This window comes from Morus notabilis, unplaced genomic scaffold (assembly GCF_000414095.1).
Source record: "Morus notabilis unplaced genomic scaffold, ASM41409v2 Scaffold453, whole genome shotgun sequence".
NCBI lineage: Eukaryota > Viridiplantae > Streptophyta > Magnoliopsida > Rosales > Moraceae > Morus > Morus notabilis.
In genome coordinates this window covers 104,206-131,894 of record NW_010362819.1, presented here as the reverse complement: position 1 = coordinate 131,894, position 27,689 = coordinate 104,206, and the positions used below count along the sequence as shown (strand labels likewise).

General features: G+C 33.4%; 5 protein-coding genes across 6 annotated transcripts in view; 1 reads left to right on the top strand and 4 right to left on the bottom strand.

The window, feature by feature from the left end:
• The window catches only part of LOC21394895 (ornithine decarboxylase), a 1,860-nt gene extending 1,005 nt beyond the window's left edge, over positions 1 to 855 (bottom strand). The window contains exon 1 of the mRNA XM_024168807.1: positions 39 to 855. Within this exon, the coding sequence (XP_024024575.1) occupies positions 39 to 855 (817 nt within the window). The remainder of the gene's footprint in view (positions 1 to 38) is intronic.
• A 6,670-nt stretch (positions 856 to 7,525) lies between these two features.
• On the bottom strand, positions 7,526 to 9,238 carry LOC21394893 (putative 12-oxophytodienoate reductase 11). The gene is made up of 5 exons (XM_010102979.2): positions 9,098 to 9,238; positions 8,850 to 8,990; positions 8,610 to 8,740; positions 8,318 to 8,494; positions 7,526 to 8,118 (listed from the first exon to the last, which is right to left on the bottom strand). Exons 1-5 carry the CDS (start codon positions 9,226 to 9,228, stop codon positions 7,526 to 7,528), a joined length of 1,173 nt encoding a protein of 390 aa, XP_010101281.1. The 5' UTR covers positions 9,229 to 9,238.
• Positions 9,239 to 13,447: 4,209 nt separating this feature from the next.
• Positions 13,448 to 15,352, bottom strand: LOC21394891 (putative 12-oxophytodienoate reductase 11). Its single transcript, XM_010102977.2, has 5 exons — positions 15,188 to 15,352; positions 14,940 to 15,080; positions 14,716 to 14,846; positions 14,424 to 14,600; positions 13,448 to 14,175 (listed from the first exon to the last, which is right to left on the bottom strand). The coding sequence occupies exons 1-5, from the start codon at positions 15,316 to 15,318 to the stop codon at positions 13,583 to 13,585; spliced, it is 1,173 nt and encodes a 390-aa protein (XP_010101279.1). The 5' UTR covers positions 15,319 to 15,352; the 3' UTR covers positions 13,448 to 13,582.
• Positions 15,353 to 20,738: 5,386 nt separating this feature from the next.
• LOC21394890 (elongation factor 1-gamma) lies at positions 20,739 to 24,304 on the top strand. Of its 2 annotated transcripts, none has more exons than XM_024168782.1 (8): positions 20,739 to 20,857; positions 21,060 to 21,126; positions 21,463 to 21,612; positions 21,703 to 21,763; positions 21,846 to 21,898; positions 22,797 to 22,898; positions 23,007 to 23,535; positions 23,659 to 24,304. In XM_024168782.1, the coding sequence occupies exons 2-8, from the start codon at positions 21,118 to 21,120 to the stop codon at positions 24,036 to 24,038; spliced, it is 1,284 nt and encodes a 427-aa protein (XP_024024550.1). In that variant the 5' UTR covers positions 20,739 to 20,857; positions 21,060 to 21,117; the 3' UTR covers positions 24,039 to 24,304. The 2 variants fall into 2 exon arrangements, with proteins under 2 accessions (XP_024024550.1, XP_024024551.1); XM_024168783.1 differs by having other exon boundaries at positions 21,043 to 21,126.
• Positions 24,305 to 24,645: 341 nt separating this feature from the next.
• Positions 24,646 to 27,689, bottom strand: part of LOC21394889 (endo-1,3;1,4-beta-D-glucanase) — a 5,483-nt gene continuing 2,439 nt past the window's right edge. The window contains exons 6-7 of the mRNA XM_024168793.1: positions 25,022 to 25,122; positions 24,646 to 24,938 (exon numbers count right to left, since the gene is read on the bottom strand). Coding sequence (XP_024024561.1) covers positions 24,798 to 24,938; positions 25,022 to 25,122 — 242 coding nt within the window. The 3' untranslated portion in view covers positions 24,646 to 24,797. The remainder of the gene's footprint in view (positions 24,939 to 25,021; positions 25,123 to 27,689) is intronic.

Below are 27,689 nucleotides of genomic sequence, written 5' to 3'. Positions count from 1 at the left end.
CATCCCTGTTGTGTGGGGGAAATAGGTCTTAAGAGCGTTTCTTATGGTTGAAGCCGCTTCTTCAAATTGTATTCCAGCCGTGAAGCCGCCGCCGATGTCCAATACTCTCATCGGCGGCATCCCGAGCTGAGCTGCAGCCTCGAACACTTTCTTGGCGGCCTCAATGGCGACAGCGTAGGCACGCGAGCAGGCGGCTCGGCTTCCGATATGGAATGACACGCCGATCACGGGGAGCTGAGCCGCCTTAGCCGCTTGAAGTAGCGGTTCAACTTCCTCCGGTAGCGCGCCGAACTTGGAATCCAACGGCCACATTGATCCGCCGTCATCCGGAGGTTTGATCCGGATAAGAAGAGAACATTTGGGGTGAAATTCTCGGATCTTTTCGACTTCTGTTCCGGAATCAAATGTCGTTAGGTTAACGCGCACACTGGCTGCGTATCTAATATGAGAATCGAGTTTACAAGGGTTGGCGAATATGATCAGACCGGGTGAAACTCCAAGGGCCAAAATGGATTCGATTTCGGCCTGGCTGGCGCAGTCGAAACCCATGTCAAGTGTGGCCATGGCAGCGAGTAAGGCCGGGTCGGAATTGCATTTGACGGCGTAGAAAGGTCGAATCATGGGAAGAAACCGGGTCCAGTTGTCCATAAGGTTGTCGACGACACCCAAATCAAGCACGTAAAATGGTTCTTTAGTGTGATGGTGGTTGAGAATTAGGGACTGCATGAAACCAGTTAAGCCATCTTTGAGTAAATGCGTAACTTTGTTTCTAACAGTGGGTGCTTCAACAATAATAGCCTGGCGGTCCTTGGGGCTCAACCCCACGGCAGAGAATAAGACTGGTGGGCTGGCCATGCCGCTTGGTATCAACAGGTGGAAAAATATATATGTAGCTATAAATGATGGGTGAGTATTTATAAGGAGATCTTGAAAATATTCTAATTATAATTTAGCACTTTGTTGAATTATAAACCTGTTTTACGACCCAACACGGCCCAAGTTGATAGAAACTTTAGGTCTCGTTCATTTCGCGATTTGAGTTTTCAGTTTTAAATTTTTACAGTTAAAAACTCTCAAAAAATATTACATTTTAGCTTGAATTGAAAACTTAAATCTATAAAATGAACGGTAACTTATATTATTTTAAACTATATACATTGCATTCACGTGACGGGAAATGATGAGAAATAAGTTTTTTGACTACGTGGCGTATGTGGCAACCAAGCTTTGTCTATTGTGTGGTTCGTGAATTTACTTAATTAAAATATTGTTTGGTATAAGATCAAATGTAAATATTAATTGTATATTTAACATTAAAAGTATGATATAATATATTATTTTTAGTTGTGTTCAATTGATAATGCTATTTGATATGTTAATTTTACTTTTTTCATAATTATAAGCTTTAAAGTTGTAAAAGTAAACTTTTATTTTTAAAATAGTTTGAAAATACAAAAGTTCTAATGATTACATAAAAATGTAAATATTTCAACCAATAACAATCAAATATCAAATTTATTATATGCTATACTTGGTGAAAAATTTGTCACAAAATATAGAATATGACAAATTTAACACAATAAATAGCATTATATTAGATAATATTTTTACACTCAAATTCTAAATTCATAATTGGCATATTAATTATAACATGGTAGATGCTCTTGGCTGTACTATAACTACCCATGAAGAAATTCTCGGTGAAGAAAGAAGCAAAAAGCTTCTAGAGGGTGATGAACAAAGCATGTATAGCTTTGTCTGTGTGTGAGAGTGTTTGCCGAGGAAAAATATTTGAGAGTTGTAAGAGTGTGCTCTCTTTATTTAGAACAATATTTCAATAAAATTCAAGTATCATTTTGTGAGTTTATCACTTTTTTGAATTAATTTCCAACACACTATTTATTACTATTTTTGATATTTGTAGGAAGAGTTCACGTGCACGGTAATCGAATGAAGTTAAAAGAAAGATCAACGTAGCCACACTAACAATTAATGAAAATCACGTCGGCAAAGGTACGATGATTAGTGTTTTTCTCTAAAAAAAAAATTTAAATTTTAAAAATTATAATTAAAAATTTTGATTTGAACTCTAATTTAAATTCTTATAATTATTAAACCCATAATAGATATACAACCAAAAAGTAGGGTGGGTTTGATTTGATTTGGAGCCGGCACTTTTAATAAATGTTTTATAATTGCTAAGGACAATGAGAAATTTTTGATCTGCTCATTTTACTGATTTTAGTTTAAAATTTAAATTTTATTATGTTAAAAATTTTTTAAAAATTATTATATTTAATTTTTTTATTATAATAAAAAATTTATATAAAATTATATTTAAATTTAAATCAACAATTAAAGGGTCTTATAAATATCAACAAAATTGTGGTGCATGAGTTTTTATAAAAATTAGAACAAATTGCAGCAAAAAATGCGCAAAACTGTTGATGGTTCTGTACGAGCAATAGCCAGTCACTCTCCTTTGGAATTAACATTCCAACTAACCCAAGCAAGGAAATGCAAAACATGGTATGCACTATGCTCTTTGTCGTTATTTACTTAGTGGGTCTGATGCCCTGAAGAAAGTTACAGCTGTCAATAAAATATCTAGCTTGTGCCAGAATAGTCCGTGCAAGGTACAGATCAAAAAGCCGTAAAAAGAAAAACAATAATACGATTCCATGCTGTCATTTTTTATCATTTTGCTGAGAGAGAAGATAGAGAAAAGCTCCTGAATGCTACACCCGAAACACTGTGTTTTGCAATGAGTGAAACACAGGATCCGTTTATTTCGTTGATTTGAGTTTATAATTTGAGTTGAGATATAATTTTATGTGAGAGTTTTTTATTGTAGTAAAAAAATTAAATGTGATTGTTTCTGAGAATTTTTTACTGTAACAAAATTTAAATTCTAAACTCGAATCGGCGAAATAAACAGGGCTACAGTTCTTTTCAAAGACTGAACTGTCATTACTATAATTTATCAAATATAATCGGCGTGCATTATTGAAAGTGAGGCTTATGTCTAGTTTATTTTGTTGATTTGAGTTTAAAATTTGAGTTAATATGTGATTATATATGAAAGTTTTTACTATAGTAAAAAAATTAGATGTGATTATTTGTGAGAGCTTTTTACTGTAGTAAAATTTAAATTTTAAACTCGAATCAGTGAAACGAGCGAGGTAAATTTATTAGTTAACTTTTTTTTTTTACAAGACACTCCTTAAATTTTACGTGTTTAGCAACTTAGTATAAGTTCTTGAATTAAAATTCTGGGCAATAGGTCTCATAAAAAATTCTTGACAGTATTAAAATCCTAATTTGTGGCCTTTTCAGTAACTCCGTCAACAATTTAATAGAAATTGACATGTGCGACACACATAGGCAATTCATAAGGGCAACATTAGGAAATTTATAAAAATTATCTTTCTCCTTGAAATTTAATCAAAATCTATCTCATGCAAATAGGTAACAAAAGGGATTCTAGTGTTGAATCTGCTACCTGATACTATATATAATATTTATATTAGTTTTCCATTGACCCAGAAACACAAAACGCCAAGCTGTGTTCTCTCACATATACTCGAAGCTTAACAAAGAAACCAAAGACAACCACCCCAAACAAACAATTACAAGAATCAATTTCACACACACACACAAACATAATCAAAATCAAAATTCTAAGAGTCTATTGAATCCGATATCTGATATAAGGAAAAAAAAAGACAAAAACATGGTGATTTTAAACGATGTTGTATGAACACCACCGAGTCACATGAAGAGATTTTGAAGCTATCTGTTGAAGTTGCCATCACTGAGACCTCGAGGTCACCAGATTTTGTGGTGGATGGTTGAGACACCGATGCTGGAGGGAGGTGCAAACGGGCTGTGCGCCCCACCATCAAAGTTCAGGGAGGTCCCATGCAAAAAGAAAACCTTATTAGTTCATGCTGAAATTAAAATTGAAAACTGCGTACGCATTACAGCAAAAAATGCGCGTGTAGTTGTAGCTGCGTGGGAATGAGTTCATATGCCCCTTTTTTCTATCTCCTTCGGTATCCTTCAATAGTAACATGTCACGTCATGATTTTTTAATTGACATGATAAGAATCTTTTAATTGACATGACATTTTAATTGACGTATTGTAAGGACATGAAAAGGGACACAAGAGTTAATTCCAGTTGCGTGATGGTTTATTTTGGAAATATTTTTGCATGCGTGCAAAACATATGCTCTTTTGTTTGGATATGTTTTTCATATTCTCCTTATTTTTAAAAGTCTTGAAACTTCTTCCTAAACTATGGCTAGAACTCTTCATAAATAATTATCAAATTAAAACATATAAGACAAAATGTAATTCAAGGATATTATCGGAAAGTTAAAATAATTAAATCAGTTAAAAATAATTAATACTGTGTGATCTTTCTATGATATCTTATGACTTGTATTGAATACACATATAATTTGTTTTATACTTAGTAGCATTTAACAATAATGTAAAGATCTTATCAGACGATTATATCACAACTATTTAAAAATGTTATTCAAGTTAAAAGGGGCAAATCGTACAATTTTAGTGTGTTGAAAAATTAACTAGTCGGTTGTACCTTTTAAAAGATTACAAAAAAACAAAAACAAGCGAGTAAGGTGGGGTAATTAGTTAAAAAACGTATTTATTATATACTCGTATTTAACAAAATAATATTTAGAAGAAAACATGAAAAACTATTTAAGAAACATTATTTTAAAGGGATAAATTAGAAGGAAAAATGCTTTATTAATTTAAACCAGAAAAAAAAGAAGCTCGCAAGCTAACAAGAAGAAAAGCTTTTAAAAAGCTATTATCTCCCTTCTTATATAGATTATAGATAGATAAATTAAATTATATACATTTGCTTAACATAAAAAAAACATTGAAGTTAATACACTAAAATTATAGTATATATAAATTTCCTTAAATGTTCGCTTTGATAATTTTCTTAAGACAAACAACATCTCAGCCTCATCATAGTTTAATGAACCCCATCCTAATAGTACTTTGGAACTAACAACACTTCTAAAATTACTTAGAATTTTACGAAACATTCAACTAAATACTTTACGTCACAACTGTTTTTGCTTCAACACAACTCATTAATTCTTCAAAATTAACCTATAGAAACTCTCTCTCAGTACTCTCTCTTCTCGCCCCTTACACGCTTCTCGATGAATTGGCGGCCAACGAGAAAGCCGACTCAACGAAACTGAGTAATTTTTCTCTAAAATATTATTTCCGCAAATAATTTTGCATAGCGGCTCTTATGTTCGAAGCCGCTTCTTCAAACTGTTGGCGAGCCGTGAAGCCGCCGCCGATGTCTAGTACGCGGATTTAGGGAAAGCCGAGCCGAGCCGACTTGGCGGCCTCAACGGCGCCTATGTACGCAAGCGAATGTGTGGCACCGCTTCCAATATGGGGGAGACGCGCTGACGGTGATCCGAGCCTCTTGATGGAGCGGCGCCACTTCCTCAGGAAGAGAGCCGTATATTGGCCCCAATGTGCACCGCACTTTGCTCATGTCTTCCAGATTTAGGGTGCCACTTTCGGATCTTTCCGAGTTCGTCCCTCGAATCGATCATCGTTAGGTTAACACCTACACTCGCAACGTATTTAATGTGGGACTCCGGTTTACATGGAATGGCGAAGATGATTCGGTCAGGAGATACTCCGAGGGCCAAGACCGATTCGATCTCAGCCCGACTGGCGCGCAGTCAAAGCCCGAGCCAAGCGCCGCCATGGCTCTGAGGGAAGTCGGATGGGATCGCGCCTTTACGGCGTAGAAAGGTCGGACATTTGGGAGTGGGCGACAGTGCGAGTGATCTAGTTGTGCATGAGGTGACGTAAAAGGGGTCTTGTGAGTCATGTTGGATGTTGTTGCTGAGAATTATGGATTGCATGAAATTCATTAAGCCACATTTCTCGTTAAGGTAGTGACCCTCCTGTCTTTCATCCCGGGTGAGCCCAAAATGGCTTGGAGGCTCTGGGGGCTCAACCCATTTGCTTACTGCACTAATTGTTGACTTGCCATGCAGTACTGCTTTAGTAGAAAAGAAAAAAGGTTAGAAAGAAATTAATCAGACTGGGGTTGGTTTATATTTGGGTATGCAAATTATTTTGTTTCTAATGGACTTATATATATATATATACACATATGTATGAAAATTAAAAATTAAAACGTGCATGGGTACGTGTTGTTGAAGAAGAAAAGGCTCACGCTATTGGATTTGACCTTCTATTAGTATATATAATTGAGTTGCCTTTTGAAATCCACAGAAATCTGAATCGGCAAAGACTTGCTAGAATTTCCTTGCATGGGTAATATATAAAACAAGTTGCTGAATGTTTGTAATTGTCTGTGGTTGATTTGGTTGTTAGATCAACGAAGTGTTAAAGGTCTTTTGCTTTGCTTTCTATAAGAAACTAAGCTAAAGGTCTTTTGCTTTGCTTTCTATAAGAAATTAAGCCGCTGTTTGGTTCATTGGTTCAAATTTTGTTGAGTTGAATTTTTTTGTTTGAACAAAAAGAATTGACTTGTGTGGTTTAAATTGTAGTTCGAATTGATGTTTGGATATACAGTTAAAATTTTAATCTGAACAATGAATAAAATTTGAATTTGTGTTTGGTAAGTGTAAAAAACAGAAAAAGTTGGTACCTTTTTACTGTTCAAAAAAGATTTGAACGGTTGAACTTAACGAAGAACTAAACTCTAAGTTAAATAGTTTAACTTCATTCAAACGAGAAATATAATTCAAACTGCGTAATTACTAAACACGAATTTAAACTATGCGAGCTGAGGTGAATTGTGCTAAACTAGTTAAATGAACAGGGGCTAAACAATTTCAAACTTTTTTTTTTTTTTTACAACAAAACCAAAAACCAAAAGCCATCAGTAACAGGAAGGGTAAAAAAAAAAACCCAATAGATGCAAAAACAAGACCGGCGAAGGACAACGACATACAAGAATAAGAGAATAACATCAAATACTTGAAAAGACAGTATGGGGAAGATGCCATAACAAGAAATTACTACAAAACCAAAAAGCATCAGTAACAGGATGAAAAAGAAATAGAGACGGAGGAGGAATTGTTCACGTTAACTATAAAGAGATTACCCGCAGTGTCCGAGCAATACATATAATCAAAAAAGATGTCGTAAAAGGAAAATAAAAATGTCATAAAAGAAATAATTACTTATACAAAGCTAGTTTTTTTCTAACCCGTACCCTCTGCTAGCAATTAGCAACCGATCCCAAACTGACTCTTTAAAGAGCTAATAAACCATCGGCTGTAGCCAAACTATTTCAACGGCAAACATATATTTTAACGTAAAAATGATAAAGCAACACTTTTTATTGATTTTTAACTGAAATCCATACTGAAATATAAATCTTACAATAGAAAACTTTTATAAAACGAATAAAAAAGTACAATTTAAAATAAATCCTCCCTTAAGGACTTTACACATTGTACCCACCAACTGTCAAGTACTTAGATAGTGTTCGTGAGAAATGGGTAATCAGTGTAACCGAGGATAGGATCAGGTGTATAAAATGTGTTTCTATTATACTTATTTAGAGGTGCATCAAGCTCAAATCTCTTTGGTAAATCTGGATTAGCCAAGAACAAACGACCATAAGCAATGAGATCAGCGTGATTTTCAGCCACTGCTTTGTTCCCTTCATCTCTGGTGTAACCTCCCGCAACAATGACGGTACCTTTGAATGCCTTCCTCATGGGCACAAGACTAAGGTCGGTCTTGCTTACTTCTATAGCCATCTTCATCCTTGGCTCGACCATGTGACAGTAGAGGATCCCATATTTGTTCAAGGATTTCGCCATGTAAAGCCCTAGCTCTTCCGGATTAGAGTCTTTCGCATCGTTGAACTCAGTAAATGGAGACAGTCTTATTCCAACTCTATCTGCCCCTATCTCGTTCACAATGGCTTCAACAACTTCAAGTGCAAAGCGACAACGGTTCTCCAAGGACCCACCATATTTGTCCTTTCGGTCGTTTACTTGATCTTTAAGAAATTGATCAATTAGGTAGCCATGAGCTCCATGGATCTCAACTCCATCAAAACCTACACACACATAAGTATATTTAATTTCCATTATGATTTAACCATCGATATTCTTTATGTAGGCACGCCTATGGAATTTTAGGGAAAAAAAATGGATTTGAATCCACATATAATAACTTAACTAGCTAGGTAGAAAATTTCATAGCAATTAAAGATTAATACAAGATTAATTCGCGTAGAAATTGATCGAAATAATTACCAGCTTCAATAGCTTTTCTTGCGGCTATCCTAAAATCATTGACAACGAGAGGGATTTCTTCTGTTCTTAGCCGCCTAGGAGGCGTGAAACTCGGCAGTTCAGTAGCATCGCTGCGTAGCTCGGGGCTTATTGGCTTGTCTGTGGAAGAAATAGGAGCTTGACCATTTGGTTGAAAATCTACATTATGAGATGCACACACCAAACCAGTTAGTGTACGATTATCAAATATCTAGATTAACAATTAGCTAATACTTATGGTTGCTATAACAGTGAAATTATATAATAAACAGACCTGTTTTGGAAGACCTTCCCGAATGCCAAATCTGACAGAAGAAGATACCACCTTTAGCATGAACAACATCTACAATAGGTTTCCATGCTTCAACTTGCTCTTTTGTCCATATCCCAGGGACATGTGGGAACCTATAAATGTTATTATATACTTGCGGGTCAATTTGAGATTATTGTAGCACACACAAAAATATACACCATATTGTATATAATACACGATCTAATATTCCTTTAAAATTACCCTAGAGAAGTGTCGGAAATTCCAGTTGCTTCAGCAATGAGAAGACCTCCTTTAGAGGCTCTCTGTGAATAGTATAAGATAGCGTGTGGCTGAGGAAGGTTGTCGAACGACCTCTCTCGTGTCAATGGCGCCAAAACAATTCTGAATGCAATAAGAATAGTTAATGAGTATTTCTAATTATTACATAACCAAAGAGTATTAGTGATCAACGTATAACATGAAACGAATAACTAATAATATTATAATACCTATGTGAAAGATTGAACTTTCCCATCTTGTAAGGAGTAAGAAGAGGGGCAGTAACCACTGTCGTTTTTTCGGATTCATGATCTTCTTCAACATCTACAACAAGCGATTGGAACTTGGTTTTGTTTTCCATTTTCCTTTAGCTTTCCAGTCCTTGATAATTTCTTTTGTTTAATTTATAGATGTATGATTTGTGGTATCCTAGTAATTGGGTATTTATATACACACACAAGATCAGTTCTAGTGTATAAAAGGAGACAACTACAAGGTTTAATAATGTGAAGGAAGACGCTTGTGGATTGAAACTTTCCTTCATTAATTTTGTTTGTTTTTGTTAATTTTTAGTTTTTACTTTTCCTTAGTTTGGCCTTTCCGAATTGCTAGCTAGATTCATTAACGTATGGTTACGTTTGGAAGTACGTGGCCAGGTCTGGCCACGAACTTCCTTACGTCATGAGTGTGACTAAGAACTTAATTTGACCACAAACATTTGAGTTTGACCCAAGACCGCCATTGCATGCATAAGACTTTCCAAAGCCTCGCCGATAATGCAATATTTGACTTTCTTAATTAAAAATTCTGATTTGAACTCTGACTTAATTCTTATAATTATTAAACCCATTATAGATTATACAACGAAAGGTAGGGTGGGTTTGATTTGATTTGGAGCTGGCACTTTTAATAAATGTTTTATAATTACTAAGGGTAATGATAAATTTTTTGCCCCGTTTATTTCCATCAATTTAAATTTAAAATTTAAATTTTATTACAATATAAAATTTTTAAAAATAATCATATTTAATTTTTTTATTATAATAAAAAACTCTCATAATAAAATTATATTTAACTCAAATTAAAAAATTTAATCAGTAACTAAACGATATAAATATCAACAAAATTGGGGTGTAGGAGTTTTTATAAAAATTAGAACAAATTGCAGCAAAAAATGCGCAAAACTGTTGATGGTTCTGTACGAGCAATAGCCAGTCACTCTCCTTTGGAATTAACATTCCAACTAACCCAAGCAAGGAAATGCAAAACATGGTATGCACTATGCTCTTTGTCGTTATTTACTTAGTGGGTCTGATGCCCTGAAGAATGTTACAGCTGTCAATAAAATATCTAGCCTTGTGCCAGAACAGTCCGTGCAAGGTACAGATCAAATAGCGGTAAAAAGAAAAACAATAATACGATTCCATGCTGTCATTTTTTATCACTTTGCTGAGAGAGAAGATAGAGAAAAGCTCCTGAATGCTACACCCGAAACACTGTGTTTTGCAATGAGTGAAACATCATCCGTTTATTTTGCTGATTTGAATTTATAATTTGAGTTGAGATGTAATTTTATGTGAGAGTTTTTTATTATAGTAAAAAAATTAAATGTGATTATTTCTGAGAACTTTTTACTGTAACAAAATTTAAATTCTAAACTCGAATCGGCGAAATAAACAGGGCTACAATTCTTTTCAAAGACTGAACTGTCATTACTATAATTTATCAAATATAATCGGCGTGCATTATTGAAAGTGAGGCTTATGTCTAGTTTATTTTGTTGATTTGAGTTTAAAATTTGAGTTAATATGTGATTATATATGAAAGTTTTTACTATAGTAAAAAAATTAGATGTGATTATTTGTGAGAGCTTTTTACTGTAGTAAAATTTAAATTTTAAACTCGAATCAGTGAAACGAACGAGGTAAATTTATTAGTTAACTTTTTTTTTTTTTACAAGACACTCCTTAAATTTTACGTGTTTAGCAACTTTGTATATGTTCTTGAATTAAAATTCTTGGCAATTAATTGGCCTCATAAAAAATTCTTGACAGTATTAAAATCCTAATTTGTGGCCTTTTCAGTAACTCCGTCAACAATTTAATAGAAATTGACATGTGCCACACACATAGGCAATTCATAAGGGCAACATTAGGAAATTTGTAAAAGTTATCTTTCTCCTTGAAATTTAATCAAAATCTATCTCATGCAAAGAGGTAACAAAAGGGATTCTAGTGTCGAATCTTCTACCTGATATTATATATAATATTTATATTAGTTTTCCATTGACCCAGAAACACAAAACGCCAAGCTGTGTTCTCTCACATATACTCCAAGCTTAACAAAGAAACCAAAGACAACAGCCCCAAACAAATTACAATTACAAGAATCAATTTCACACACGCACACACAAACAAAATCAAAATTAAAATTCTAAGAGTATATTGAATCCGATATCTGATATAAGGAAAGAAAAGACAAAAACATGGTGCTTCTAAACGATGTTGTATGAGTGTCCGAGTCACATGAAGCGATTTTGAAGCTATCTCTTGAAGTCACCATCACTGAGACCTCGAGGTCACCAGATCTTGTGGTGGATGGCTACGACGTTGATGCTGGAGGGAGGTGCCAACGGGCTGTGCGCCCCACCATCAAAGTTGAGGGAGGTCCCATGCAAAAAGAAAACCTTATTAGTTCATGCTGAAATTAAAATTGAAACATGCGTACGCATTACAGCAAAAAATACGCATGCAGTTGTAGTTGCATGGGAATGAGTTCATATGCCCCTTTTCTCTATCTCCTTCGGTGTCCTTCAATAATAACATGTCACGTCATGACTTTTTAATTGACGTAATAAGAATCTTTTAATTGACGTGATATTTTAATTGACGTATCACAATATTACTAGAGGTGCATGAAAGGAGACACATGAGTTGGTTCCAGTTGCGTGATGGTTTATTATGGAAATGTTTTTGCATGCATGCAAAACACATGCTCTTTTGTTTGGATATGTTTTTCATATTCTCCTTATTTTTAAAAGTCTTTGAAACTTCTACATAAACTATGGCTAGAACTCTTCATAAATAATTATCAAATAAAAACATATGAGACAAAATGTAATTGAGTGATATTATCGGAAAGTTAAAATAATTAAACCAGTTAAAATTAATTAATTTTGTGTTATATTTTTATGATATCTTATGACTTGTATTGAATACACATAATTTGTTTTATACTTAGTAGCATTTAACAATAATGTAAAGATCTTATCAGACGATTATATCACAACTATTTAAAAATGTTATTCAAGTTAAAAGGGGCAAATCGTACAATTTTAGTGTGTTGAAAAATTAACTAGTCGGTTGTACCTTTTAAAAGATTACAAAAAAACAAAAACAAGCGAGTAAGGTGGGGTAATTAGTTAAACAACGTATTTATTATATACTCGTAAATAATATTTTAGAAGAAAACATGAAAAACTATTTAAGAAACATTATTTTGAAGGAATAAATTAGAAGGAAAAATGCTTTATTAATTTAAACCAGAAAAAAAAGAAGCTCGCAAGCTAACAAGAAGAAAAGCTTTTAAAAAGCTATTATCTCCCTTCTTATATAGATTATAGATAGATAACTTAAATTATATACATTTGCTTAACATAAAAAAAACATTGAAGTTAATACACTAAAATTATAGTATATATAAATTTCCTTAAATGTTCGCTTTGATAATTTTCTTAAGACAAACAACATCTCAGCCTCATAGTTTAATGAACCCCATCCTAATAGTACTTTGGAACTAACAACACTTCTAAAATTACTTAGAATTTACGAAACATTCAACTAAATACCAACTCAATAATTCTTCTAAATTAACCTATATAAACTCTCTCTTCTCGCCCCTTACACGCTTCTCGATGAATTGGCGGCTAACGAGAAAGACGACCCGACGAAACTGAATAATTTTTCTGTAAAATATTATTTCCGCAAATAAGTTTGCATAGCGGCTCTTATGTTCGAAGCCGCTTCTTCGAACTGTTGGCGAGCCGTGAAGCCGCCGTCGATGTCTAGTACGCGCATTTAGGGCAGGGCGAGCCGAGCCGACTAGGCAGCCTCAACGGCGCCTATGTACGCAAGCGAATGCATGGCGTCGCTTCCAATGGGGAGACGCCCTGACGGTGATCCGAGCCGCTTGATGGTGCGGCGCCACTTCCTCAGGAAGAGAGCCGTATTTGGGCCCCAACGTGCACCGCGCTTTGCTCATGTCTTCCGTATTTAGGGTGCCATTTTCAGATCTTTTCGAGTTCGTCCCTCGAATCGAACATCGTTATTATAATTTATCAAATATAGTCAGCCCGAGCCAAGCGCCGCCATGGCTCTGAGGGAAGTCGGATTGGATCGCGCCTTGACGGTGTAGAAAGGTCGGACATTTGGGAGTGTGCGACAGTGCGAGTCTAGTTGTGCATGAGGTGACGTAAAAGGGGTCTTGTGTGTCATGCTGGATGTTGTTGTTGAGAATTATGGATTTCATGAAATTCATTAAGCCACATTTCTCGTCATAAAAATGATAAAACGACACTCTTTATTGATTTTTAACTGAAAGCCATAATGAAATATAAATCTTACAATAGAATAATTTTATAAAACGAAAAAAAGTACAATTTAAAATAAATCCTCCCTCAAGGACCTTACACATTATACGCACCAACTATCAAGTACTTAGATAGTGTTCGTGAGAAATGGGTAATCAGTGTAACCGATGATAGGATCTGGTGTATAAAATGTGTTTCTATTATACTTATTTAGAGGCGCATCAAGCTCAAATCTCTTTGGTAAATCCGGATTAGCCAAGAACAAACGTCCATAAGCAATGAGATCAGCGTGATTTTCAGCAACTGCTTTGTTCCCGTCATCTCTGGTGTAACCTCCCGCAACAATGAAGGTACCTTTGAAAGCCTTCCTCATTGGCACAAGACTAAGGTCGGTCTTGCTTACATCTAGAGTCATCGTCATCCTTGGCTCGACCATGTGGCAGTAGAGGATCCCATACTTGTTCAAGGATTTCGCCATGTAAAGCCCTAGCTCTTCCGGATTAGTGTCTTTCGCATCGTTGAACTCGGCAAATGGAGATAGTCTTATTCCAACTCTATCTGCCCCTATCTCGTTCACAATGGCTTCAACAACTTCAAGTGCAAAGCGACAACGGTTCTCCAAGGACCCACCATATTTGTCCTTTCGGTCGTTTACTTGATCTTTAAGAAATTGATCAATTAGGTAGCCATGAGCTCCATGGATCTCAACTCCATCAAAACCTACACACACATAAGTATATTTAATTAAGAATAACAATAAGTATATTTAATTAAGAATAACAATAAGTATATTTAATTTCCATTATGATTTAACAATCGATATTCTTTATGTAGGCACGCCTATGGAATTGTAGGGGGCAAAAACATATTTGAATCCACATATAATTAACAACTTAACTACGTAGAAAATTTCATAGCAACTAAAGATTACAAGATTAATTCGCGTAGAAATTGATCGAAATAATTACCAGCTTCAATAGCGTTTCTTGCGGCTATCCTAAAATCATTGACAACGAGAGGGATTTCTTCTGTTCTTAGCCGCCTAGGAGGTGTGAATTTTGGCAGCTCAATGACATCGCTGTGTAGCTCCGCGCTTATTGGCTTGTCCGTGGACGAGATAGGAGCTTGACCATTTGGTTGAAAATCTACATTATGAGATGCACACACCAAACCAGTTAGTGTAAAATTATCAAACATCTAGATTAGCAATTAGCTAATACTTATGGTTGCTATAACAGTGAAATTATATCATAAACAGACCTGTATTGGAAGACCTTCCCATATGCCAAATCTGACAGAAGAAGATACCACCTTTAGCATGAACAGCATCTACAATAGGTTTCCATGCTTCAACTTGCTCTTTTGTCCATATCCCAGGGACATGTGGGAACCTATAAATGTTATTATATACTTGCGGGTCAATTTGAGATTATTGTAACACACACAAAAATATACACCATGATCTAATATTCCTTTAAAATTACCCTAGAGAAGTGTCGGAAATTCCAGTTGCTTCAGCAATGAGAAGACCTCCTTTAGAGGCTCTCTGTGAATAGTATAAGATAGCGTGTGGCTGAGGAAGGTTGTCGAACGACCTCTCTCGTGTCAATGGCGCCAAAACAATTCTGAATGCAATAAGAATAGTTAATGAGTATTTCTAATTATTACATAACCAAAGAGTATTAGTGATCAACGTATAACATGAAACGAATAACTAATAATATTATAATACCTATGTGAAAGATTGAACTTTCCCATCTTGTAAGGAGTAAGAAGAGGGGCAGCAGCCACTGTCGTTTTTTCGGATTCATGATCTTCTTCAACGCCTACAACAAGCGATTGGAACTTGGTTTTGTTTTCCATTTTCCTTTAGCTTTCCAGTCCTTGATAATTTCTTTTGTTTAATTTATAGATGTATGATTTGTGGTATCCTAGTTGGGTATTTATATATATACACACAAGATCAGTTCTACTGTATAAAAGGAGACAATTACAAGGTTAATAATGTGAAGGAAGATGCTTGTGGATTGAAACTTTCCTTCATTAATTTTGTTTGTTTTTGTTAGTTTTAGTGTTTAGTTTTTACTTTTCTTTAGTTTGGCCTTTCCGAATTGCTGGCTAGATTCATCAACGTATGGTTACGTTTGGAAGTACGTGGCCAGGTCTGGCCACGAACTTCCTTACGTCATGAGTGTGACTAAGAACTTAATTTGACCACAAACATTTGAGTTTGACCCAAGACCACCCGTGCATGCATAAGACTTTCCAAAGCCTCGCCTATAATGCAATATTTAACTTTCTTAAGCCTCGTTCAGTTCGCGGATTTAAATTTTCGATTCGAGCTGAGATGTGACATTTTTTGAGAGTTTTTTACTGTAGTAAAAAATTTTAATGTGACATTTTCTGAGAGCTTTTTACTGTAGAAACTTAAAATTAAAAATTTAAATCGGTGAAGTGAACGAGACCTTAATTAATCGTTTCTTTTTACTTTTTAATCTGATGATGAGCAGAATGTCAGAAACCCGCTTTCTTTTCTTTTATCATTTTCCTTCTAAATTATAACGAGTAGTTGATCAGGACAAAATGTATGTGTCAATCTGTTGATCAAGTTTACCCTCAAAGACTGAAATAACTAGTTGAGGAAAAAAATAAAAGATTTATGTGGGGCCTACAATATGCTCAATTATTGTTGTTCTTGGCTTTTGAATTAATTAGCCCAAACAAGTTGAAGAATTGTTTCGTAAAGAGGACGCTAACTAATAAGACTGGTAAAAACAGAGAGCGCAACCAGGTGGGATAAGACATAAGATCACGCCTCCTAAGTCCTAACACGAAGAGATGATAAGACGTAGAATTTGCGTTTTTGGTGTATGATTTGTGTTTACATCTCTAGTATTCTTCCTCTGCAAAAGTAAAAACTTTTGGTAGGATATGCATGCACTTGTATTTTTCAGGGTTTTTTTTTTTTTTTTTTAAGCATAAATTATATCCTGTTTTTGAGTTTATGGAAAGAACATATTTTATATTTTGAATTGTATTTTATTCGGTCAACAAGGAATTATAGAAAAGCCACAGTTAAAAAACGCAAAAGCCCCCGAATCGGACAACAAATTCCGAAAACAATAAAAATAAATAAAAAAAAAGGCAGAAATGACAAGAAAATCTAGACAACGTCAATTATAAGAAAATGATGAGTAAAGAGCCAAACGAGTTAAAACTGAAAAGGGACCACCAAAACTTTGACAATTGAACATACAAATGAGTCCAAACAAATTCTAGGTTTTCAACTTTCTCTATCTCCCCCACACGAACAAGAGAAAAAAAAAGTGAATGACGGATGGAGTTCTGAGACCGCCTCTGAGCGCGTCGCTAGGTTCCTGGCTATGAAATTTTGTCCTCCACCTCGTCTCATCGGGAGCTTCTCATTAGCAATGGTAGTGTATGGTGCGGCGGCTCCGTTTGGGTGGATTTAAACTAATTTGGAGCTTGAAAGTTAAACGGATAGGCTTCGTTTCCAGACAAGTTTGTCGTTTTGTGGCTGAGATCTCTTGGCCGGCTATCTTCCTTGACTGTCCATTGGCCGGTTGCCCTTTATCAGAGGCTTCAAACGGCAGTCATCGAAGGTTTTTTATGTTTTTTTATGTAATTTTTGTGTTTGTAATAAGGGAGATGGTTTTCCAATCCAACCCTCATTTGTTTTGCTGTTTATTGTTAGTTTTTAGTGATCGACTTAAAGCCTTTTGTATGTCTCCTGATAGGGTTGTCTTGATCCGGTTAGAATTTTTTCTATATCTTGTAAATATCCTGCCTTTGTAAGGTTTGGTGTTCTATCCTTAGAGTGCTCGAAATCCTATCTCGATGGGAGGAGTTTTTTTAATTCGAGCTTTATATGTGCTCGTTGTTAATGGAGAAGACTCAAGTGTGCATCTGTTCCTCTAATAGGTCATTAGCATTGTACCGACATGACTATTTATTAGTTTTTAATTAATTGTAATTTCTCTTTCAATAAAAGAACATACAAATGAGTCTAATGACAAAAACATTAGAAAACGACAATAAGGTCAGGCAAGAAAAACTGAATAACGACAACGATGTCCAATTGTCCACACGATCGAAAAACGACAACAAGGCGAACGCAACAACTGAAGAATGATAACGAAGTTCACTTTTATAAGTTTCAAAAGCTTATTTATAACAAAAAGTAATAGAGACTCCTAAAAAAATGGGATAAAATTAATTTGGCTGAAACATCTCCAAACAACTCCATATTTTAATAATGTTAAAACCGTTCCTTCAAGTTTTAAAAAATATCCTTGAAGTTGTTTTTTACCACATATGTCTAAATTAATGTATATATTTCGATTTTAATGTCTCTCTCTGTTATCATTATCTATGTTTTTCTCAAATTTGCGTTTGTTAATTTCAGGGCTTCCATGTTGAAGACTTGTTTCGATTACACCTTGTGATCCAAATTCTGATCAAATTAAAGTTGCGGCTGAATAAGCATTGAAAGAGTATCAAAAAAAAAAAAAAAAAAAAAAACCTGAGGGTTGGTTTGGTATTTTTTTGTTTTTTTTGTTTTTTACTTTTGTGCTGTGCAATTCATAGTTTTTTATTTGTTTTTTAATTTTTTGTGTACTTGATAATTGTTTTTTTTAAAGGGTCTTATAATTTTTTGTTAGGAGACCAATTTAGTGTTTAAAAAAGAAAAAATGAGACAAATACATTTTGAAATATAAAAAATGAAAAAAAGTGTACATTGAATAGTATACTTTCAACCAAAACAACGTAATTTTTTTTAGTTGAAAGTGCACTATTTTTAATTTTCTCCCTTTTTTTAAGTCTTTTATTTTATTTTATTTTATTTTATTACTTTTCACCATAAACCTTATTCATTTTATCATTTTAGTCCTTTTAGCCTTTTATTTTTGTTATTTTTGCCCTAAAATTTCATTTTATTTTCATTTTAGTTATTTTTGCTTCAAATTTATTTATTTTTTCCATTTTGGTTCTTTATTGACAATTTTTCTTTGCTTCTTGTCCTAAATTTTTTTTTTCAATTTTTTATTTTTTTTTTGCCTTTTACCCTAAAATTTATGTATTCATTTTAGTAATTTTTTATTTTTTTATATTTTTGTCCTGAATTTTTTTTTTATTGTTTTGGTTTCTTTCCCCTATAACTTATTTATTTTTTCATTTTAGTCCTTTTTGTGCCTTTTTTTTATTTTTTTCATTTTTATTCCTTTTGCCTTAAAACTTATTTATTTATGCATTTTAGTCCTTTTTTGACTCTTTTTTTTATTTTTGTCCTAAAATTTTATTTTATTTTTCTTATTTTGGTTCTTTTTGCCCTAAAACTTTTTTTTTTGTTTTTGTTTCTTTTGGACTAAAATTTATTTATTTCTTCATTTTAGTCCTTTCTTACTTTATCTTGGCTTCTCGCCCTAAATTTTTTTTTTTTTCATTTTGATTCCTCTTTGGGATTTTATATTTTTCATAATAGTATGGTAATTAGTTAATTACAACTTAACACACAGATTACTCTCAAAAGAATTCAACTAGTTATAGTCTAAAAGGTATAAATATATGGGCTATTTAGGGTTAGAAATAAAAGGAAGCTCTATTTCAAGGGATATTTTTAAAAATTTAAATAGATCATCCCCCTAGATGTTTAGCCTGCTAACATTGGTCCATAGATTTCTACCCTTTTAGACTAGAACCAATCAATTTTCTCAAGTCAGGAAAAGTAGGCAAATACCCCTTAAAATGTATGGGTCTTAAATTTTTACCCATTGCACTTGATTAATACCATTTACTCAAAAAATTATATTAGTCAAAAGGGTATTAATCAAGAGTGAAGAGTAAAAATCTTGGAATAATGCATTAAAAGAGTGAAGTTCACCAGTCTTCAGTCGCTGTCACTGGCCGTCTGCGTTTGTAAGATTATGATTTATAATCTGTCAAATTATTTTTCTATTTTCAACTAAAAAATAAGATCTTGTCTCCGCCTGCGACATTGGTTGCTGGTGCGGGCCAGATTGTTCTCCATAATCTATTAAATTATGTTTCATAATCTGTCATATTATTTTTTTAATTTTCATATAATTTTTTAATAATTGTCAAATTATGTTTTTAATCTGTCAAATAAATGACATCTCCAGCTTCCAGACACGACAATAAAATTTTAAATCAAAGGAACTACAATGAAAATTGTCATCTATACTCATATATCTTTTGCCTTTTTCATTTCATTAAATAAAAAGAAAAATAAAGTAAATAGCATATTTATAAAAATAATTAAAATAAATAGTAGATATTAAAACTATTTAAAGTCAATGGTAATTTACCATTTACGAGTATAAATTTTTTTTAACGTAAATTTTCTTTTCTCGACTAGTAAAAAAGATTTTTTTTTCACGCATATAAAAATTTGTATCACATAAATTATCTTTTACCAATAGTAAATGAATTATTTACATAATAAAATACTATTTATTTCCAATAAATCTAAAATTTACTATTTACTTAATTTAGTTTTATAAATCTATTATTTACTATACTTTCTCTAAATAAAAAGAAAAGAATTGTCGTCTATATTTTACATGTTTCATGGAATACGCTTAAATGCTACCTCGCGTATTGTAATTGACACTGCTTTTCCCCTTTTTTATTTTGAGGAATTTTTTTCTTTTTTTCTTTGTTTTTTTTTAATATGAGACGAAGGAATTTAAACTCTACGTTTTATAATGAGACAATGTAGTCTAAAACACGAGATATAAATTTACTCCTATTTATAGATTTAACTGTTAAATAATCAATCTATAGATCCATTGGCTTAGACAACACTTCCTACTAGTATGGTAGAAAATAGCATACACAAGTTGCCATAGATTTATAGGAATTTTAGGACAAACAAATAAAATAATTGATAGTTTTATTTTTTAAACTTATTTTTAACCGTTAGATCTGTATTAAAAATTATTTAATCTGTATACTTTTTTAATATAATTTAATTTAATCAGATTTAACAATTAAAAAATTAATCATACTGATAAGACGAGACCGTCTTTATTTTTATTTGGAAATTGTAATTAATAATAAGTTTTGATGCCATTGAGACTTCGTTTATATTACCGACTTGAATTTTTAATTTTAAATTTTTATAGTTAAAATTTTTTTAAAAATATCACATTTAATTTTTTTTATTATAATTAAAAATTTTTAAAAAATGTTAAATCTCCGTTGGAATTGGAATTGAAAATCTGCGAAGCGTTTGAATCGCACGCCACGCCAATCTTTCGTCCATATATTCCTCTCGGCTCCACAAACCCTAAACCCCTTTTGACAGTTATCAAAACCCACTTAGCTTTCAATTCACAGTTTTTTAAGGTCTAAGCTTCAGGTAACTTTACTTCTTCTTCTTCTTCTTCATCATCATCATCATCTTCTTCTTCTTCTTCATCTTCTTCTTCTTCTTCTTCTTCATCATCTTCTTCTTCTTCTTCTTCTTTATAATAGAATCCATTAGGCATAACGATTAATAACGATTCGAGTTTCTTCTGCATTTTCCTGGAACCAACATTTCAGCTTCTGTCTGTTTTCAGTAGATCCTTCTCTTTCTTCTCTCTCGGAAAGTGAACGCCTTCAGTTAAGTGATAACCCATGGCTTTGGTAAACATTTCTGAGCCTTTTCTTTTATACATTTCCACATTTCCTATGCATACGTAACATTTCATAAAGACTCTGCTTTTCTAATCATACTGATTTTAGACTTATTTGCTAATTTCTTATAATTAATTTGATTAAAGTGGCCATCCATGGCCTTTGATAGCCCAAGAAATTAAAAGGCTTAATGTTAGAACTTACTATTGTCAGATAGAACAGGGCATTGCCATTGCTGTCATTATCAGCATTAGCATGAAACAAAGTTGGGTAAATTCAAAAAAGTTTTTTTTTTTTTTTTTGACAACTGATTATCTCATACCTTATGCAATTTCATCTACTTAGGTGCTGTACGCTGGGAATACGAATAAAAATGGCTTCAAGGTGCTTATTGCTGCAGAATACAGTGGTGTTAAGATTGAATTGGTCAAGAATTTTGAGATGGGTATTTCAAATAAAACTCCGGAATTTCTCAAAATGAACCCCATTGGAAAGGTGGGTTAGGTTGGTATGGATAAATTCTGTTACTTTGACACTGAATATGTCAGGGTTAATCTGAAAGAACCTTCTTTATGTAATTTGTAGGTTCCCGTCTTGCAGACACCTGATGGTCCTATCTTCGAGAGCAATGCCATTGCGCGCTATGGTGAGAACAAGCTCCGAATTCCTTATTCTGCATATGAAAATTGTAAGTTCTTCAATGATAAAGCTGTATTTACTTGCTGCAGTTACTCACTTGAAGGCCGATAATCCTCTTTTTGGGTCCTCATTGATTGATTACGTAAGTGACTTGAGGCTCTCTTGCATTAGTATGAATTGTTATTTGGTTTTGATGTCCACGAAGATTTTCAGAATCCATTGGCTACAAAGCAAGGATAGTGGATATAGTATTGATCTTTGACTGTTATTTAAAAAAAAAAAAAAAAAAAGAAAAAAAAGTGCTTCAAACTCATGAAATTAATTGCTGTATGTAGGGCCGGCAATATGGGTCACGACACGACGACACGACTCGAAAACGACACGAATGTTGCGGGTTAGGGTTGAGAAAAAAGAGGTTCGGGTCAGAATTAGGTCGACTTGAAATTGACACCAAAAAATACGGGTCAATTTTGGGTTAGACCCGCCTAACCGAACACGACACGAAACTCGTAAAAAACTAAAAAATACATATATTTTTCATTTCATATTTTAAATTTTATTATGAACTTGTGATATCATGATAGTTATACTCAAAATCTTATACTATTATTTGCTTAATTTCAATGGATGTTATTGTAATTTAGTGTGTTATGAATTTTAAGTTATTTCTAATATGTAAAAAACTAAATAAAAGTATACAATTTTCGTGTCAATTTCGGGTTCACGGGTCAATTTTGTGTCACGGGTCATTTTCGGGTCGTGTCGTGTCAGCTCGTAAAGTGGTCGTGTCGTGTTCGTGTTGCGGTTTTTAAAAAATTTCGTGTCACGGGTCGTGTTCGGGTTGACTGAAAATTTTAAAAAAACGATCAAAACACGACACGAACACGACACGTGACACGAATTGCCACCCCTAGCTGTATGAACGTACCGAAATTGTTTGGGTTATTTTTTGGATCAAGATATGTGGAGAAAAGTTATGGCTGGGGTGTTCTTGTTGTTATGACTTTGATTGTTTCCTTCTCTACTTATGGTTTTCACAGGCCCACGTGGAGCAGTGGATTGATTTTGCAACGTTGGAGATTGACACCAATATTTTGCGTTGGTTTATACCCCGAATTGGCTTTTCTGTTTACCTGCCTCCGGTTAGCTTTTTCATCATTTATGGTTTTATTATACTTTTATAGTTTCTTATGCTTCTTTCTGGTTGTGATTTTTACCATGTTTATGCTATTTTTAATCTGCACAAAAAGGCTGAGGAAGCTACAATTGCTGCGTTGAAGAGAGCCCTTGGTGCTTTGAACACATATCTTGCTTCCAATACCTACTTGGTTGGACATTCTGCGACATTGGCTGATATAATTTTGACATGTAATTTAACTTTGGGATTTACCCGCATCATGACCAAGAGCTTTACCTCGGATTTTCCTCATGTTGAGAGATACTTCTGGACCATGGTCAATCTGCCAAATTTCCGTAAAATATTGGGTGATGTGAAACAAGCAGAATCTGTTCCACCTGTTCAGTCAGCAAAGAAGCCCTCGCAGGCGCAAGAACCTGCCAAACCAAAAGCCACGGTTGAACCAAAGAAAGTTGCCAACAATGAAGTGAAGAAAGAAGCACCTAAACCTAAAGCTGAGCCGGCTGCAGAGGAAGAAGTGGCTCCCAAACCCAAGCCAAAGAATCCTCTTGATCTTTTGCCTCCTAGTAAGATGATTCTTGATGAATGGAAGAGACTTTACTCGAACACAAAAACCAACTTCCGTGAAGTTGCTATTAAAGGTAATCCCTAACTCAAGGATGCTCTTCTGATGGACATCCTTTTCTCTTTCAGACTTTGATAAGACTTGATTGATTGTTTAATTTTAACCTGAATACTGATTATTATTTTCCTCTCTTTTGCAGGATTCTGGGACATGTATGATCCAGAAGGCTACTCTCTTTGGTTTTGTGATTACAAGTACAACGAAGAGAATACTGTCTCATATGTGACTTTGAACAAGGTGAGTGGTTTTCTGCAGCGGATGGATTTGGCTCGCAAATATGCATTTGGAAAGATGCTGGTGATTGGTTCAGGACCACCTTTCAAGGTGAAGGGATTGTGGCTCTTCCGCGGACAACAAATTCCTCAGTTCGTAATTGACGAGTGTTATGATATGGAGCTATATGAGTGGCAGAAGGTTGACATCACTGATGAAGCTCAAAAAGAGCGTGTGAATCAGATGATTGAAGATCATGAGCCGTTTGAGGGAGAGGCTTTGTTGGATTCCAAATGCTTCAAATGATGTTTTCACCGTCAAGACTAGTGATAGAAAGAACCTTAACTTAGGTTTCAAGTGATCAAGGCTAGCGAATGGCGATAGAAAGAACCTTAGGTTTTTAATTTTTCACTTCTAACGTTTCTTTTCTGTACCAGCCTTCTTTGTGCCCTAGTATTAGCTTCTATTTTTGTTTGCTTCCCGGACAATGTAATGAGCTATAATACTGATGGAATTACCAGCCTTATTTATTGAATTAGTTTTAGACGGCGAGTCATCTTTTTTATGTTAGAAATAGATGTTCTAGTGGAGATGGTTCTGAGTCGAAAATAGTTACTTTTGGTCATTTTTCTTTCTGAAATAATTTGCACGTTTATACTTTGTAGCTGAAATGAAAATGCAACTGCTTATAGCAAATGGCGAAAAGAGACAAATATCATTTTAGAGTGGAGTTTATATTTTTATATTTTATATTTTATTAAATAATTATATTAAGATCTATACACTCTGAAAGATAAGTTGAGTAATTTTGTTCTAAGGCGCCCAAATCAATACATCTATCATATAAGTTGAAGGAAAAGCCGCTAGACAAAATCCATCAGAATTTGAGCTACTTCATCATCTTTACGCGTAATTGAATCCTGCTTATTTGCCAAAAACACTACCAATAATTCAAAGTGCAATTCTCCGAACCATACAAGACAGAAATATTGGGCAATTTATCAAAATAAGATCCATCTAGCTTGAATTCGGTTTTATTTTTCTTGCTAGAAAATTTGAACGTCACTAATTGACATACTTAGAGAACCACTCCAACATCTTCCTATGGGCTTCCTCTGCAGAATTTACAGCTGCTTCATCGTTAACGTTGTACCTCAAGGTCCAACCATGTTTAACGTTGGGGAATATCTCCACATGGCTATCAACCTATACCAAAAATAAGAAAATAAATCGTAATGAAAAGTTGTCACATAATTAAGAAAACCAAGTTGTTACCTAGTAACCTATACCTCAGGTTTGGCAATTAAGATTGCCTCGAACTGTTTCAAGAGAGCCGGCGGAGAATAATCATCAATCTCAGCACCCAATATTGCAATGGGAACATTAACTCCTGCAAAACGGTTTTCTAACCTTTTATCATTTAATTAGTTGAGCCACATATTATTATGCACGTGAAAAATAACTTTATAAGTTTAATTCTGTATCAAAATAAGAATTAAGTCCATTAATTGAAGTAAGAGGGAAAAAATATTTCCAAAAATCACATCAAAAAAGAATTAAAGTTGTATAGGAGTCTTCGACCAAAAAAAAAAAGAAAAAAAAACTTAGGAAGATATTTAAAAAAAAAATCATTTTAATTAAAAGAAAGTGAGAAAAATAAAATATTTTAAAGAAGAATATTGTAAAAAAAAAAAAGAATTACCAAAGAATATTAGGGGAAAAACAAAAATTGACAATAAGCAAACAAAAAGAAGAAAAAAATTAAAAAAAGAAGAGAAAAAACTGAAAATAAAATGTATGTAAGTTTTAAGTAAAAGGGGACAAAGTAAGAAACCAAAAGTGAAAAGATATAGAAAAAGGAAAAAAGAAAAACAAAACAGGAAGGAAAAAAGGAGATGTTGACACATGGTTAAAAGATGAGCATTCTTTTTAACTTTTTTATGTATGTTTAGATTAGATAACTCTTTGCTGTTACAGGAAAATACTTGTAATTTACATGATTAAATCACAATGACAAATATGGCAGTAGGGAAAAGCAGATAATAGTTCATTTCAAGCAACCTTTTTATTATTGGTCTGTTAATACTGGCTGACATGGATATATACCTCACTTCTCTATTTCTGTTTATAGTTAAAACAATAAAAATACAATTTATAGAGGATTATTATTGTTTATTGCTGCTGTTGTTGTTATTTTATTTTGGCATATGATTTCTAAATGCCACTGAAATCGTTACCTGTAATGTCGTCCAATGTGACAAAGGAAGGGTGCAAGAGCACAGCAGCTTGAATAATAGATTTAGACTTTGAAATTTCAGTTACAACCTTGGCTGAAAAGAAACAAAATGTTTATACCTCCAATTACTAACAATCTATAAAATACAATTTATCAAATGGGGGAAACTACGTATACAACTGATTGGAACAAGTAAGTCAATGGAACTTTTTACTATCTTAACAAAACCAGTACTAAGCAATAGATGAAGGAACACAAATTAAAAACAGAGATCTAAAAAAGTTATCTGTGAAAAAACAAAAATCAAAAAGGGGTAAGTAGGAGCAAAACCCAACTGACCACCCCAACAGAAGCCTGCGGCCCCAAGTGAAGAGAAACCCTTAGATTTCAGAGCTTCAACCACAGGTTTCACTTCTTCGAATCCCTTATCCTGTTAGAAAAACGTATGTTCCACATAATCAACAACTTGCATATACATACATAACGTATGTTCCACATAATCAACAACTTACACACACACACACACAAACAGTAACATAGAAATCTACTATATTTGAAGCTCTTTGCCCGAGTTATATTAAGAAAAATTCAAGTATCGGGGGCTTATTCAGTTGTATTTTTGAGTTATGGTAGTTTGAGTGTAGATCTTGTTGAATTTAAATTATAATTTAAGTGTATACATACATACATACACACATACACACACAGATAGTAACATAGAAATCTACTATATTTGAAGCTCTTTGGCCGAGTTATATTAAGAAAAATTCAAGTATCAGAAAACTTAGGGTTTGTTCAGTTACATTTTTGAGTTATGGTGACTTAAATGTAGATCTTGAGTTGAATTTGAGTTATAATTTGAGTTAAAATTGTAACTTGAGTTTGTGTTTGGATATGCACATTTGAGTTATGATTTAAATTGTGAATCTATTTGAGTTTGTGTTTAGGTGGGTCAAAACTTGAATTTGTATTTGGATAGTATTTTAATAAAAATACAATGATGATGAAAAATTTTAATATGGTACATGGGTGGGGTTTTATTCGTCTTTTTGTTGTAAACGTAAAGAAAAAAAATCATCTCAATCGGAATTAAAATAAAAAAATTATGACATTTTTAATAACAAAAAAAATATTATTCATTAACTTGAGTTTGAGTTTAAAAACTTGAGTTAAAAGGAAAACTTAAACTCAAATTTTAACCCCAAACTCAAGTTAAAATTTGAGTTAAAACTCAAGTTTAAACTCAAATTTTACAAAAGAACGTAAATTTGAATAAAGTTGTAACTTGAGTTCAAATTTTTTTTGAAAAACGAGAAAATGAAAACACCTTTTTTTCGTTTTCTGATTTCCACAAAAAGACAAAAACGTTTTTGATTTTGTTTTTAAAAAAAATTGCACCAAACACATTTTTAACACCTGTTTTCATTTTTTTACTTTGAAAACCGTGAAAAATGAAAATGAAAACGCAAACAAACAGGCCCAAAATGTATGTAAGTTTTAAGTAAAAAGGGACAAAGTAAGAAATTAAAAGTGAAAAGAAATAGAAAAAGGAAAAAAGAAAAACAAAACAGGAAGGAAAAAAGGAGAGGTTGACACATGGCTAAAAGAGGAGCATTCTTTTTAACTTTTTTACGTATGTTTAGATTAGATAACTCTTTGTTGTTACAGGAAAATACTTGTAATTTACATGATGATTAAATCACAATGACAAATATGGCAGT